At 40.2% G+C, this 16,675-nt stretch overlaps 1 protein-coding gene across 1 annotated transcript in view; it reads right to left on the reverse strand.

Moving 5' to 3' along the window:
- Positions 1–1,170: 1,170 nt before the first annotated feature.
- Positions 1,171–16,675, reverse strand: part of ZSWIM6 (zinc finger SWIM-type containing 6) — a 47,825-nt gene continuing 32,320 nt past the window's right edge. The window contains exons 5-14 of the mRNA XM_053448030.1: positions 10,268–10,447; positions 9,691–9,867; positions 9,347–9,493; positions 8,806–8,952; positions 7,579–7,839; positions 7,099–7,234; positions 5,602–5,759; positions 4,465–4,628; positions 3,666–3,747; positions 1,171–2,419 (exon numbers count right to left, since the gene is read on the reverse strand). Coding sequence (XP_053304005.1) covers positions 1,557–2,419; positions 3,666–3,747; positions 4,465–4,628; positions 5,602–5,759; positions 7,099–7,234; positions 7,579–7,839; positions 8,806–8,952; positions 9,347–9,493; positions 9,691–9,867; positions 10,268–10,447 — 2,315 coding nt within the window. The 3' untranslated portion in view covers positions 1,171–1,556. The remainder of the gene's footprint in view (positions 2,420–3,665; positions 3,748–4,464; positions 4,629–5,601; positions 5,760–7,098; positions 7,235–7,578; positions 7,840–8,805; positions 8,953–9,346; positions 9,494–9,690; positions 9,868–10,267; positions 10,448–16,675) is intronic.

Consider the following 16,675-nt stretch of genomic DNA (forward strand, 5'->3'; position numbering starts at 1 on the left):
ATAAGAACGGCTTTTTAAAAAGCACAAGGATACAGAACCATTCAGCTAAAATTAAAAACACATTATTAGAACCAATAAAAGTTGGTACTTTTTATATAACGAACAGTTTGGTAAGTTAGATCTCCAGTTTGGTTATTTTAAAGCATTAAGACAAGGCAAGATAGAAGGCTGTTTTGTTTTGAGCAAATCTAGAGGAAAAAAAAAAAGTTAACAAAATTAGAAAAATAAAAAGTTGAACAGTCATACCTACACAACTTTCTGCCCCGCACAAAGTCAAAATACCTATGCAGAAGAATATATAACGTATGCTATTTGTGCACAATGTATAGCTTATTGTTAGCCCAATGCCGGTATTGAAGTCAATTGCGTTGGATACATTTTGACATCTTGCGTAGTAGAATGTTGGAAGTCCTTGCTGCTTAGAGAGGCACAATCCCTAATGTGGCAAACACATATATATTTAATGCTAAGGCCTGCTGCTCTCTGGCTGAATCACTAGATCCTTTGAACAGTCATACCAGGTGTGGGCATTTTTGTATAAATATTCCTACGGTTGTACGAATCAAGGCTAAAAAGTGTCATTTTTCTGCAACAGGTATTAGCCGAGCAATGCAAGTCAACTAAGGTGGCTCTGTATAGATGCCCAGCACGTACGGTCACCACCTCAGCGTACACCGAAGCAAGGCTCGCGTCTCACTTTGTGATATGTTTTATCCACTTGTGTTTGTTTCGTTTGTTTAAAAACCAAGCTACTGCAGCTTCAAGTATTTGCATTACATAGAATATTTTTTTTTTATAAATTAGTTAATGTTATACTTTGTTTTCAATATTCAGACATATACTATAATATATATACAGTACAATAAATGCTCTCATTTTTTTTCTTGATAATCCCTGAGAATGTATTTTGACAGCCGCTTAAGTTTCCACGTGCACAAGCGTTGGGTGCCATGCTTCTAGATGAACAGCATTGCAAAAGCCACAGAATCAGCCTTTTTAAAAAAAAAAAAATTAAAAAATACTAATATTTTAAGGGTTTGCTTGTTGTGTTAAATAGGTTAAAACGTAAGGATGAGATGCAGAGGGGTAAAGCTGGATCCATTCGAGGTACCTGTCACAGGATGAAGGTTGTATTTGAAGTTTGGTTATTTAATTTTTTTTTTTTTAAAGGATTTTTTTTTGTTTTTCAATAATTATTATTTTAAAGCCATTGCATTTTTGAGGCTGTGAACAAATACAGAAGGAGGAGGAGAGCTACGTGGCCTTTCACCACTTGACAACATATACTCAGTGTAAACCAAACCTTGAAGTTCTCTCACACACACAGATAACTGGAAAACAGAACAAAAATAAGGAAAAAGAAAACAGATACGCAAACTTTCACAATATGACAATTTAGTTTTGCAAACGCAATATAACTATACACATAATACCGGTGTGGCTCTTTTTTTGTATTGTTTTGACATTTTTTCTTCTTAAGTTAAAAAGGATAAAAAGGCAGGCTCAAGTAAAAACAAACCTTCCCCCTCCCACCCAGCCCCATTCACACGTTGTCATCAACCAAATCGTTCACGGACCAGCATCATCAGTTTCTTTTTGCCTTTGTAGATCTGTTTTAGGTTGTCAATGAACTGTGTAAACTGAATGTGTCCGTCGTGAGCCATTAAAAAGGTCTCTCGGGCCTTGCTAAGAAACTCTATAAATTCACTGTAGTGTCTAGGGCTGATGTGCGTGAGCCGCGAATGCGTTGTGTTTATGTAGGCCCCAATTGTGGCATCCAAAAGCTGTCTCAAAGGGGATTTGTCCAGTGACATAAGCTTGCCAGAGTTCCTTCGCCCATGAAGTCCCACCATCCCAGGAGTGGTCAAAGTGCACCTGCGCAGAATGTCTGAAAGTACTGTTGCACACTTGACACTTGTGACTACAAGAGGTATTATCGCTGCTAGCTCATTTTTCCCGAGGGAGTGGCTGAGAGCACAAGCCCACAAAACGTCATTAATGGCAGGGTGAGTATCCTGGTTGTAGCTCAGGTTCAAATGCGTCATGGCCAATGTAGCCAGTTTATAGGCCCTCATGGGATAACCACGGTGCTCCATGTACCGTGCTATTGTAAAAAGTTGCGTGTAGCTCATGCCGGTCGTAGCAGCATCCAGGACAATTTGGTAAGCTGTCTCAAAAGCTATGTGATCCTTTTCACATAAAGTAAGTGCTGACAGGGCACAGTTTTGTGGGTCCTTCATCGCACACTGGAGTGCAAGCGTCCTAGCACTGCCTGCCAGCTTCTCCTGTTGATGGCAGTCGAGGTGCAAACGGACAATGGTGCTGTTGGACATAACTGTCGTAGCAACAATACTAGTGGCCTCTGTTGGAGTGAAGAGTGTAAACCAACTTTGCATGATGCTGTCCAGTGCATATACCCCTGGCAAAAAGAAAAACGCATAATATTATGCCATTTTATTTCACGTAACATAGAAAGTGACAAACAATGGCTCTATATACCTCTGTCTCTATTAGTCTTTGTATTCCAAGTCTGATGTTAGCTGTGGCAGTGTATAAAACAGCTGCTGGGGAAATATAATAGGTTGCACCCAACATAAACAACACCGTGTCTAACCACCCAGTATAGAAACACGGAGTTTGATGGCAGGGCAGAACCATTTGGCCCATCTAGTCTGTCCGTTTTTCCAGATAAAGAGACTCTGGTCTCAATTGGTCCTCAATCTTGCCTTAGATTCACAATAGCTTTAAGTCTATTCAATGCTTGTTTAAATTCCCTCACTGTATTGGCCTCTTACATTACATCTAAACCTCTGACCCTCCTTCCTGGCACTTTCTTAAATCCCTTTAGGTATATAAATGTTTCGATTGCATCTCCTCTTCTTTCCTCCAAGCCATGCATATTGAGATACCTTCCACTTTCCTGATAATTTATATCCAGCAAATCATTAAACATTTTAGTAGCCCTCCTCTGAACTGTCTCCGCTATATCAATATCCTTCCGGAGATGGCGTCTCCACAATTGTGAATGCAGTGTGAAAAGAGATCTGTAAAAAGGCCGAACCACCTTCCTTTTCCTGCTACTAATGCCTCTCTTGCTATACAACCCAGTGCCTTTCTCACTTTTTTTCTGACACTTTATCGCCTGCATACCTTAAATCATCAGAAATAATTACTCCCAAGTGCAATAACTTCAACCTTCTGTCTCCTGTCACTCAACGATTGCCTTATCCATTCAACTATTTTAACACCCAAGCCCAAACACTGCACATATACTATTTATTTAGAAGCCTTCTACGAGGGACCAAGTCAGATGCTCATCTCTGGTCTATTGTAATCAGTCAAAAAAACAAAGCTAGTTTGACAAGACCTCCCGGCAGTAAACCTGTGCGGTTTCTGATCTTGGATGCCATTAAAGTATATATATATTTATAGTACAGTACAGAGTAACAAAGGGGCTTATTTAATTCCACTAACTTAACTTACTAAACTAAAATATTGACAAGAATGGTAACTTAAGATTTTCCATAAGTGGTCATTTTTCTTTTGTGCTTATTTGATATATACAACAGTAAAACGCAGAACTGCAAGTCTTGCGTGGGTTTCAGCTAGTTTATTCAAGCAGTGTATTTTGAATTCTTTTTCCAGCTAAGATGCTTAATACATACCCACTTCAGTTGCACATGTTACCAGCCATCTAACCATTTCACGACGTCGCCAATTTAAAGTGGAAAGCGTCATTCTCATTACCTAGAGGGCAGAAGAGGTTGAAACATTAGTTATCCTGTTAATTGGGACGTGACAGACCAAGAGAGATGTCCATTTCTAATTTACTAGCAGGCATAAATATTTACCCACATCCCCTACCATCTACGTATAAATCAATGCACGGTTTCACTATAAAAACAGGTATTTATAGCACCTACTGGGAATGCATTCTTATCAATGGATTCCGCGGTGATGCTAACAATGTTGAACATTTCTTACTTCTGAATGTTGCAAAAAAGTACACTATGTGCTACCGATGAATAAAACATAATTGTGCGTACAAGTGGCGAGTAGCATAGAACAGTTTAGTGTTGTAGAAATTTCTTTGTTTTATTCCTATTATAATTCTTGGTAACAGATTTCTTATATGATGTCCTGACATTTTTAACCAAATGTCTTAAGATAGCAAACATATCAAATACATAAATTAAATATTTAACATTTATGTGTTTTGAGGGTTTGAACTAATGGTCCTCCTGTTACCTGTACTAATTATAAAACTTGTCACAAGAGATCTGTCTTATAAGCAGAACATTAAGGTGTTTTTCTTCTCCAGCATATGGGCAGCTCTTATTTATTACCCCATAATCCACATGATCAAATAGAGCCATGAACTGATATATGTAAAGTTTATTGTTTTTAACCTAGTTGACAAATTATAGATAAAAAGGGAAAATTGTACAAATAAGACAAACAAACCTGAAGGCCCAGTTCCAGGGACACTTTTAGAAGCGTTATATCTGGCAAGCTGTCCATTAATGTTGCTATTTTAAATGCATCCTGTGCAAGTTTAAAAATATGCGATGAGGAGTGGATGTTTTTCTGGATGGACTCTAACACTGTTTCCAGCCTCCTAACATCACCTGCAAGATAGAAGAAAGATTGACTTGTTGAAGGACAAAGTAACATTGGAACACAAGTGTGTGAGATCAAGAAGCCATCTGGATCTCTTGTATATTTAGATGGTATATTGGTAACTGTTGCACAGGTAAGGCAGACTGTATTTACACACCTATCCCTACATATCAAGTAATAGATCTGTGCTTACTCAATATTTCTGTGTCCACCACTTCACCTAATAAATTCCTAAAGCTCAACCCCAATATATTTATGTATGGTCTTAAATCTTGGGTACTCCTAATTGCTTTACATTTTCTGCAGTCAATGTGCAAATAAGAAAAAAAAACATTTCATTTAAAGATCATCATACATCTGTAAGCTTTCAGCCACAACGTAGCACAAAAATGGATAAAAACAAATAACTTTATAAAGAACAAAATTAGAGGCAGACATAACAAAACAAGGAGAATAAGCTCTGAACACTCAGAAAACGCAGGACATACTAGGGTGAGGTCATGTATTACTGTTTCCCGTATACTCATATACAGTTGGGTTGCGCACATATCCAACAATGCTTCCAGCTTGCACATATCCAACAATGCTTCCAGCTTGCCCTGGAGTCTCTGGGTGAAGTCTCACTTCCCCAGGCCATCTTCAACCTTTTGGGGCACACTGTTCCCCCTCCCATTTAAAGTTGTCTAAAGCTTACCCCTTTCACAAAGCCATTGCCCAGAAAAAGTATCAAGTGATCAGTATACCTGTGAGCCTCAGAGACTGCCCAGAGCTCTCCCACATCCGGGGAATGCACATTGAGCTCTATTTGCCAGTCATGGGTAGACAAGATATGACCTTAATGTGCATGGGTCATAAGGAAGCAGAGAACAGAGGCTCACACAAAGCAGAGCGATAGCCACACAACTGAGCTGCCATCATAAATAAATGTTAAAAAGAATAGAACTCCACCAATGTTTATCGCACTGCAATTAATGGACTCACCTTTGGCTGCTGTCAGCATGGTAGATGCCAGCTCACACTGTTGAGACTCAATATGACTCAGGGTGAACCAGCGGGGGTAACGGTTAGGAACTACTGAGGCAATATGGTGTGGCCGGGACATGTCACCTGTAGGAGCCGTGGATTCCAGCACTAGCAGCCTGGAGAAAGAGGACAGTGTTTTAGTATTGCTCTCAAACCCATTACTTAAAGGTCAGTCACTGGACTGGATTTAATAAACAAGGCAATTTCCCCAGAGCCTTCCGTTTATTGGATCCAGTCTGCTGTGCCTTATTCAGCGTTCGGTACTTATTGACCGTCCCTGATGTTCCTGCCAATAGGTCACACGGTTTATTAATGACGGGTCAAAGAAAAATGGCAACAGGCAAACTAGAATCTTAAACACAGAAGATTCAGAATGCACAGGCACACAAATCTAACGAAGGAGAACGGAAAACTAAGCAGCAAGAAGTTGATTACAAACAGACTTGGTGTCTGTGATTCCATAAAGTATAGATTTCCACCAAATGCAAAACACACAAGCGAGTAAGCATTTTAAATCGGCACTTATACGGCTCTCCTTGATGCCAGAGAAAATGTATACACAATTAAAACCTAATATCTTGCAACTATGTTTAAGTCCACATGCAGCAAATATCATAGGGATGTTTTTAGCACTAAAGCATTACAAGTACAGCCAATAATAATTATACTCATTAAATAAGAATCCATGCCAATTTAAAAAAAACCCTGAATAGATTAAGATGCACTATACACAGTATTTATACACATTTAAAAAGTTGTTCTGTGTACCTTAAACACAAACAACCCCCTGAAATAAATAACCCTGAAGATTTTAAAGAAAAAAATTCAACCAAAATTAGGAAGTAATGAAAAAAGTGCACTCAAGCTAAAGTGTTAAGTCTAAATAGTTACACAAATGAAGGAAAAAAAAAAAAACACACTGAAAATATTTCCACATTGTGACTTTTTCACACACTTCCTATAATATCAGACAATAGTGTAACTTGGTAACTAAGCAGCATTCACCGAGGGAAAACCTCAATGGCCGTATCATAAAGGTTATGTCCACAAATTACACTCGGGTTCTCTGAAGAGTACAATGGATGGAAAGCCCCAATTAGATCCAGTCGACCATATTTATTAGACTCTGCGTTTTCAAAAGGGGAAAAAAAATCTAATTTTCAAAGTGCAATGAATTATTTAGCAAAGGTTTCGGTGGAAGGAGCTGTGTGATTAAACTTCGCTCATAATAGTCACACGTTCCAGAATTTCAAATGACTCGGTATTCCGTACTTAAATTAAAGTGTCAGTGTGATGATGTGCCCCGTGGTTTCTTAATTCACCTCCACCGAGCCAATCCCGGGGAAAGGTCTGGGTGTTTGCCTGGAGATGATCTCTACAGAAATGAACGGCACACGTGTATAAATCACGCATATATACCGGGCTGTGTGCACAAAACCATGAAGCAATACATACCTCATTGCTCTCAGTGCAATTTTGTATGCTAATTCAGCATCGTGAGGTAGGAGGGAGGTGAAGAGATACTTGGCAAATGTGTGCATTGGAATACTCTCTCGATGGATAATTTCACCCAGACCACTGTATGGACCAGCTGAAGGGAGAAAGAGAAGGGGTTAATTGTTTGTGATTTAACAGACTTGCAGGAGAATAAGAATCTAAAATCCTCTCCAACAAAAGAAAACACAGAAAAAAACATGAAGGATATCTATCTTTTTTGAAAATTATCTGGCGCAAAAATGTTATCAATTTAAAATCAGGTAGAGAAATTAAGGTGGGTGTTTTTTTTTTTTATTCTGTATTAGTTGTACTACAAAAAGTTAGATCCAAAGATGGGGAAGACTTTACTGATTATGACCCCAATTACAGCCAACGGTTCACCCCGAGTTGGATTCAGTGTGGTATGACCCACGAGCTTTAGAGCATTGACCTCCGTACCTTCTAATAGGAAGACTGCTTGCTTTCGAAAGATTTTTACTAGCGTATCGTCCAGTTCGATTTCTTGCAGTTTAGAAATGAGCTGCTCCTCGTTCCGACACACCTTCTCTTGTGCGTACAAACCGTCTGGCATTATTCTCTGCTGTCCTAGTCCTATTAGCGCTACCTCCACGGCCAGCGTTAAGTAGGATTCTCCTTCTTCTAAAAACTTGTGGGGAGACATATGCTGATAATCCACAGACTTGCAATGCCCGAACACGTCTGTACATAAAGCAAACAAATTGTCAGGGGGAAAAAAAATTGCATAATAGAAGAATTGATATTCTATTTTTGGAATGCATATAGTGAAATCAAGAAATCACATCAATAAACATTAACATGTTTTAATCAATTTTACACACTTTGTACTGGGTGATATTATCTACTTGACTGTGGAGCTTTCATTATTCCTTAACTTATTCTGAAACCAGCAGGTGGAAGTTTCTCTGTCTTTGCAGACGGATCTCACTGACTAGGCGTTATGAAGGACCAACCCAAGGGGTTTGGCTGATCATCTAACTCCTGATGAGCAGTGCTTTACTATACAAAATATCCACTGGATTTATGCAAACGGCCCTATATAATAAAAGACACAAAGAAAACGCCAGAAATATAACTGAAATATATTACTAGAAAATACGCTGATCCACCCTGCAACAAAAAAACCCAAACATGTGTATCGTGTCAACTTTAGGAGCATCAAATGCTCAACACATTCAAAGAATCACCTAACAAAGGGTTACGGAGTTTGGTTGTACGATTTACATTTAGCAATTTGGGGATGGCCTAGCACTATACAGAAATCAAAATAAAGAAATTTAATTTCCTGGCTGAAGCTGTGCAGGCTGCAGCATAAAAGCCGCGCACAATGCCTCACGACAAATCTCAATAATACCTCCTTAGAACTTAATAAGAGCTGCGGCTGGAACACTATCAATCATTCATTACTAGCAGTGGGTATCCGGGGTAATTTATTGAAATTGTGGCACGCCATACGCCTTGTGCTCAGCACTGACACTCATTTGTGTCAGAATTATTTGATTAAACCTGAATTCAGTTATGAAACATTAACTGTTTTACCGAATGTACCTTTCTCAAAGAAATAATTGACAGTCCTCTCTCTTAATTCAAATAATACCATGGGAATGCCATTACACTATTTTGTCTATCGTAAGCAAAACACGTTACCTGTAAAATCAGAGAACCCATGGAATCCGTCATCATCAGCTCTGCAGGCTTCCATGAGGCTACTGAACAGCGTACCGATAGGATCCAAAGGATGGCCAACCCAGCCTTCAAGATTTGTTATGGATGTTAAGCCTTTGTGTAGAAGCTCTAGTCAGATAAAAAATATAATAAAATCAACACAAGCCTAAAATAAACTGTAAAGAATTAAACCTGTTTATTAAAACTTGACAGTGAAGGCAGTCCAAGAGAAAATCAAGCCAGATTTTGTAATCATTTACTCCAGTAAGCCGGACATGTGGCCTTTAATTACACTCTTTGCTATAAGCAAAAGTTGGTTTTTTTCCGACCTCACTGAAAAGCCCAAATATTGTGTGCTGTGTCTTTTGTAGGGTTTAGAAGACTATACATCAGAAACTAGGATTTCATTGGTTTTATGTTAAATATGTTAATCTACTGAATTCTCATTAAAGTTTGCCCCTGGAGCGAAAAGAACACAATGTACCAGAAGACAGCTTCACTTTCCTACAGGGTTGTAGCGTACCTTTCTTCTGGATTCGAAAAAGGTCCATCCGTTTCTGCTGCTGCCGCCTTAGCGTGTTGACAATGGCTATTGCTAGTCGGAGGGCCTCTCGTGGGTAGCCATGGGACCTCAGTGCATCCACCCTTGCACATGCGGTTGGGACATGCTCTAGGGGTAAAACACAGAGCATTCATGTAGCCTTCTTCAAACAGATTTTCCCCATGCAACATGGTTTGATATCAGAACAAAATCAGCGGTTATTATGAAGTATTTCATCCAACCACTTCTCCTCCCGAATTAAAACTCTATAGAATTTTAAACAAAGCACCAAGTCACTGAAGCATCTTCATGGTTGTGCAACTTACCGTGCCAAAGGGGCCACCCACGAGAGTCAAAGAGTGAGTTTTCAGTGTCGTCATGGTAACAGTAGTTGGTATAAAGGTCACTGCTGATAATGTGCTGCAAGTGACTATCTTGCCAGTGAAGATCGCATGCCTCGATGGCTCGTGTGAACACTGTTCGATGAGGTCTGTGCGATGAATCTGTTACGATGGAAGGAAATAGTCTTTCACATGTTTCTCAAAAAAAAAAAAGTTGCTTTTGTAGGAATCAAAAAAATTTGCAAAAATGCCACAGGGGGCATGAGCAGGGAACCCAAGATGACTCTTGGAGCAATCAATGAGTCTGTAAAGGGAGGCTAGGAAATAGTGGGCAGTTTCAGATTACAAGGAAGACATAATCAACAGTAAGCATTCTACATGATTTAAACTAATTATCCACTAGAGTGTGTGAGTGTTTTCAGCAGCTCTGGGCTGTCCCTTAGAAACTTCACACATGGTCGTATTTATAAAAGAAGTGGAGCCAAACCGACCTGGGATATTTATACAGTGAGTGAACAGAAGCGCGTATGCGGGGGTACTTTTTACAGCAGGTTTCACTCACCCTGGTTGGCATTTCCAGCCTGAGGCAAAGCATTGGTTAAATTGGGCAGCTCATTTCCATGGTTCCCATCTTCCCAGGGACACACATCAACACTGTTCCATTTCTTCAGCTGTTTCAGCCAACTGGCCTTCTGCTCCGGTTTGCAGTGGGGATTTAAGACTATACACATCCAGAGGGCACCTAACAGAGGGGGGAGGAAAAAAACTGGATTAAACAACAAGAAAGGAAAGAAAAGGGTCATTGTGACACTTCCAACTCCCAGCACAGCCTTGATGTGATTTTGCGTCAGCTCTCTTCAAAATATAAGAATACAAGGCTGGAGGGCCCTGTTCATGCTGTACTAAAATTTGACTATAAGGGCCGCATGGCATTTGATCTATACAGTGCAACTCCTACTAATCACTTGGTGGATCAGTTTAACTCTTTGTGTGACAGAGGCCCGCTGCTGCACACTGTGGATAATGCTCAAAGGTTTAAAAAGCTACATGTAATGTACAGAGACTTGCGGTAAAATAGTCACCGGAATAGATGTATAGCGGCAACAAAAGGCATGGCAAGAGCATGAATCCTCTGGATGGGCCAGCTACGTGAATACCTGTGCGCAAGCAACGTTAAGAGCAAGAAAAAAGCAAAATCATAGATATCTATACGTGAAAAAGATATTAAGATGGTAAAACTAGCAAGAACTGTTATATAGCCTATTAAGAGGTCTGATTTTTTCAACTAATCCATTTACATGTAGAACAATACCCAACTCAGGGTAATTTTGAACATTTTCTGCTCCCGAAGAGTAGCTTATTTGCACAGATTAGCAATGTTTTTCCAGAGGAACAGAGATAAATACAGCAAGATGTCTGCACACAGATCTATACATCCATATACACCGTCCTAGATGCGCAGAACGTAAAGGGCTGACAGGAGACAATACGTCTGGACTCCGCTGGACAAACGCGAACAAAAGCACAAATGATTCAAAGTCTAACTTAGAGCCCATATGCCGGTCTCATACCATTCAGTGAAATCTCAGCCGCAGCACTCCATTCCAACCCCATTATTTTCACAATTAGGTTAACGGAGAAATTTGTTTAACATTCTCCTTTCCTTTGAGGAAGTCGGGAGAGAAATCTAATTTGCGCTGACATTTCACACATACCACGGGTTCACAATCTGAATCCCTGACACTGTATAACTGCACAGGCTAAATGCATCGGGGGATGAAGCAACCCAATTTTCACATCAACATTTTTTTTTAATCAGTTGTCTCTTCACCAATGTGAACTCTGACAGCGGCGTGAAGATGTCTGAAAGTGCTTTTCAGCAACACTTCATTTGCTTATTAAGAATGCGTTTTGCACACTCGAAGAGATCTGCTCAATCAGTCGGACAATCCGCTGGAAGAGATGAATCAAGGAGAAATCGCAGATCAGGCACATCTGAGGAGGACAGGAGAATAAGCTCTGTCCTCCCCCTTCCATGCTGTCCAAAACGCATCTAGTACAAGAAAGCAAATGTCGAAAGAACACACATTTACATGTATATACGCATGTCTTGTTTACGTAAGCAAACAAAACAGGTAAGCAGCTTATGCTAACAATACTAGCTGAAGAACACCATGATGAGTCCTTGCATTGCAATGAAGCTAAGCCATTAAAGTGCTACGCTGTATGGACATCATGCTATTACCCTGAGAGGTCATGCGTGTCTTCATACTGATGAGACCAGGCCCCTGTAGTGACAAGTTAAAGGGCTGAGGGTGGGGTGGGGGATGGGATAAGAAAAAAAAATGACTTGCCCATCCAAGAACAAGGGAGATAAAGAACAAACCTTTAGGCATTGTAAAAAATGTGAAATCGGGATTCATCACAATCAAATTAAGCACTGACCTTGAGTGAAGTACGAACAGGCACTCAGTTAACGGGACCCACACTGATCAATGAACAAAATATACGCAGCTAAAACCTACGTACTACCGGGAACATTTGAATAAATGATTTAGAATAATAAACTGATGCGATCCAATCAAGTGACACGTTAGGGATAAATGCAAGAGAAGGTAAAGGACCCGAAACAACCTCTTTGGAAATATTTAGAATCCGGCTACTAAAAAAATCCCCAACTAAGTGGGCGCCTGTGGCAAGGGCTTACACAATCTGACATCAGCGACGCACACTTGGGTTCATGAACATGGCTGTCACGCACTCCCTTTAAACAGGGACATTCATAATAAGAATAGTAACAAATAGAGCCTCGGGAAGGCATTTGTCGCTGAACTGTCCACGAGAGCCGTAAGGTAAGCCTCGGATTATTAATAAAATTGGATCAAAGATCAATACCGCACATATGCCGTACTAAGCCCCTGTCTTGCCAAAGCAGGCAGTGCGGTTATATTTCCCGTACAAAAGGACTGAGCAGTTCACCACTTCAAATATGGAATCTATTCTCGTCTGTCTTTTTTTTCCATATAACTCTTTGATCTTCTGGCGCTTCTTTACATAAAGCGTATGTTGCGCTCCCGAGGGAAGGGAGTCTCTGAATAAACTGATCCACAGCAATCACCATACATTGCTACCACATGGCATTAGTTAAACAATTTTAACTCCATTTCTGGGGAATTAATCTGTTCAAAGGTTGCGTTTAAAAATGTAATGGGATCTCCCAATCCTCCTCGAGCTGGAGTACGGACACATATTTACTTATCTTGATGGGAAATTGCCATAAAATTATGCCCTACGGTTCACTAAAGCCCTTTCTTCCTCTAGATTGTAGACCAGATACACTCGGAAGCAGAGGCTAGTGATTTTATTTCGGCATTTACCCGTCTCTTATAAAGGAATTTAGTAGCCTTAAAAGCCGAAAAAACTTCTATAGCAAAAAAAACATCTAATCCTGCCACAGTTTAAGCATTCATCAAATGGTTAATTAAACTAACCATTGGTATACTATATTTATTCTACCTTTTTTTAGTTTATTCACAAAAATTAAACCAAACAAGCTGTGTGAATATTATTTGCTTTTGGGATCAGGCGAATGTTTAAAAAAAAATAAAAAAAATAATCAAGCTCAAAAAAGCTCAGTTACATTTCTTGCCAGAACTCCCAACATTAGCTTTCTAAGCTCTCTATTTTGTGACCTTTTTGAGATCACCCTCCTGGCATCCATGTGCCGAGGTTCCGGCAGATACAAGTTTCCTGCTCCCGATTCGAAGCCAGAGCTGTAAATGTGAAGCCATTTCCACATAAGCCCCTTTGTTGTGCGACAGATTTTGAGGGCTGGCTTTTAAAGGATTTCAAAGCATCCAGCAGAGTGGGAAGCCTTATTATTTGTACCATTCAGAAAGCATTCAAAAGAAGGGGGGGGGGGAGTGTTTTCCAGATAAGACAATTTGATGGCGGCAGCATTCCTAACACAATGTTAACTACATGTTCTCCTTCTGAGGTTCTGTTACCCTGCTCTTCGCACGACAGCACCAGAATCTCTCGGGGAAGCAGGTACAGGACCGTATACCGTATGTATAGGCATCTCACAATTCTCCAGCTGCTGAGAAAATGTAAATTGCATTGTCCAGGTACCAGAAAAGCCACAACCAACCATACCAAGTACAGAGGAGACCTGTAGGTGGCCTCACAACACCTAGAAAAGGCAGGTTACCAGCCGCCGACGAGCTACGCGCCGCACTTCCGCCTGCTTTAAACCTTCCATTTCTCTAGTTGCTTGCGGATTGTGAAATCTCCAGATCCTTTACTGGAACTGCATTTCTCAGCTGTTGGAAAGAACCAAGCAGATGAAAAGCCACAGGTGGGGGAGAGATACAATTTTACCGCTCTACACCAACGGCTCCACACCAACGTTCTATTAATGGTTTATTTTATTCCCAGCCTGAGACATCGTCTTGCCTGTAAAGCGATGAGGCAAAAGATTTCTTTCTTAAGCTTCAAATCCTTGCGTAGGTTGATGTAGAGATTTGTGCAGAACATACTTTGAATGCATTTCTTGCTCACTGACCACTTCAGCCCGGCACAAAATAATCTAGAGGAGGAAAACTACTTGGATGGGGTAGCGATTTCATGAACAGTCTACCATATCAAAATCCAGTAAGACTGTAAGCCAGTGAGAAAAGCAAACATTAGCTTTAACATCACAAATTAACCCTATTAATTCTCTTGCATATTATGATCTAGGGGCAATGCCATCATTCAGAGAGCGCCGCTTAGATGAAGGACTGGGAACCAATAATAGAACTACAGTTATAGGTAGCTGGAGGCTTTTCTGGGATACTTTGGGTAATTACACCTTCTGCCGGTCTCCGATTATGGGCTTTAACATTCTCCCTTCCCTTTGTGATCCCTGTCATAATTAGAATATAAAGTATTGAAAAATCCATTATTCATAAACATATGCGTTAGGAGAGTCTGTGGCGCTGTCTTATAAAACCTACCTAAGTCAAAACAGCTATGTGATGAACTACTTGTACAGCGATGGGGAATATGATGGAGCTATATCAACAGAAAATACAAAAAAACGAATGCAGCTAAAATTTTACTCCGATGCGGTAAGAATTTAAACACCTATTTCCGAGAAGCCGTAAACTGTCTCTAAAAACACAAAATATAAAAAAAATCAAAAAAAAGCAGCCATCCCCATAGGAACGCTCGGCGTGATGTACAATTCTAACACTAGCGTGTTCACATTTGCGCGGTGTCTCTATTTTGACACCGGAGCCCTGGCTTCATTTGTGAGATTGTTTTGAAAGCCGTCTGCAGAAAGAACCACTTCTAAAGGCCACGGTTCTTGGAAGAACAGAACGTTTCATTTTGCTCTAATTCATTCTATTACAGAATTAAACCGTGATGTATTGAACTTGACAAGTGCTTCATGCCGACTGCATTGTGCATGATAGTATAATCACTCCCCATGCATTTCGCGCTGGCTGGTTGATTAATGCAATGGATTTCTGATGGCAAGGGGGAGCCCTATGCCTCCCGAACGCTGCAATCTATTTACGTGGCCGGGTGGGGGGTTGGGAGAGCCGGAAGCGGCTAGGTAATGCAAGACCACAGAATGATACCCAAGCAGTTTATGGCTCTTCTCTTAGTGTCTATTTCTGTAACGATATCTTTCGACAGAAAAAAAAGATTGGATTATTATTTTTGGTAATTCAGACTGTCTCACTAGGAAAGCGTGTGTGTGCAGCTTAATGCGATTCATAAGAAATCCAGCCAAAAATAGGAAACAAATTAAACCCGGAAATTGCACCTTTTCAGTTTATCTGATGTTTTCCTGTTTGTTGTCAATTGTAATAGGAGATTATATACAGCATGCTAACAAAAGGTGATGTATATATTCCTACATCTTGGAACATCAAGTTATAACGGAACTGCCTCCCATCAGAAGCAGCAACACGTCGTTTCTGTTTCATTATATCTCCAAAGATTTATTTATTCAATTTTTAAGGTTACAGAGAGGGTGAAAAACATATAGAAGAGCCTCCCAGCAGATGCGGTAGAAGCTAATACAGTATGGGATTTAAATGTGGAGTGTTTACATCTACATCAGGAAAAATTGGGCAGGCTAGACGGGTTCTCATCTGCCAAGTTCTTAAAATAAAGGTAAAAGTATAGGGGAGAAATTGGAATTCTTGATCAAATAAAAAAATAACTGACATAATATTTGGGTGAAAAAATACTATTTAATTAGCAGGGAAAAACCTGGTATTCGGTAACGTGATCGCTAACAAGCAGCCGGACCTGTCAATTCACCAAGCCACAGATACCGGCATTGAATTCGTTTACATGACTCTTACTATCAAATTAAACTTCTGGGATTTCATTGAAACACGTTCAGCTTTATTAAACTGACAATGAACGGCCTCGCTTTGAGAACAGTAGCCGTACCAATTATAGCTTGCTTTAAGGTTGACAAGAATAACGATTCATTTGCGGCCCGATGAAAGCTGGCTGCGCTTTACAGGTGAAAAGAACGCGGGGACTTCTTCGTGTAATTTGTCACTTACCTTTTACTAAACAGACACTTAAATTACAGCAAAAGACAAGTGGGGCGTTTAGTTTAAATATAACCCCAATATTGAAATTACCTATAACATCCCAGTCATTGAGCCCCGATGGTGACGCGTGATGCTTGCATTCAGGTCCTTCATTCTCGACGTGGGTCAAAGGCTTCCTTCCTCAGTGAGCACAAGACACCAATTTCATTTCTTATTTACCTTTTTCTCCATAATAAGCCAACGGAGAACAAAGAAAGCATAACGCTGTAGGCCTCTTAGAACACGCAGCCTACTTGGTTAAAAATCCATTGATGTCACGGGAAATCATGGGCGACAAAGATTTCCGGTCACGTGAGTGTCATAATACGATACGGTTCTTGTAGGCAAACATCTCCAGAGGTTGGCAA

The sequence above is a fragment of the Spea bombifrons genome, chromosome 1 (genome assembly GCF_027358695.1).
Source record: "Spea bombifrons isolate aSpeBom1 chromosome 1, aSpeBom1.2.pri, whole genome shotgun sequence".
NCBI classification, from domain to species: Eukaryota; Metazoa; Chordata; class Amphibia; order Anura; family Pelobatidae; genus Spea; species Spea bombifrons.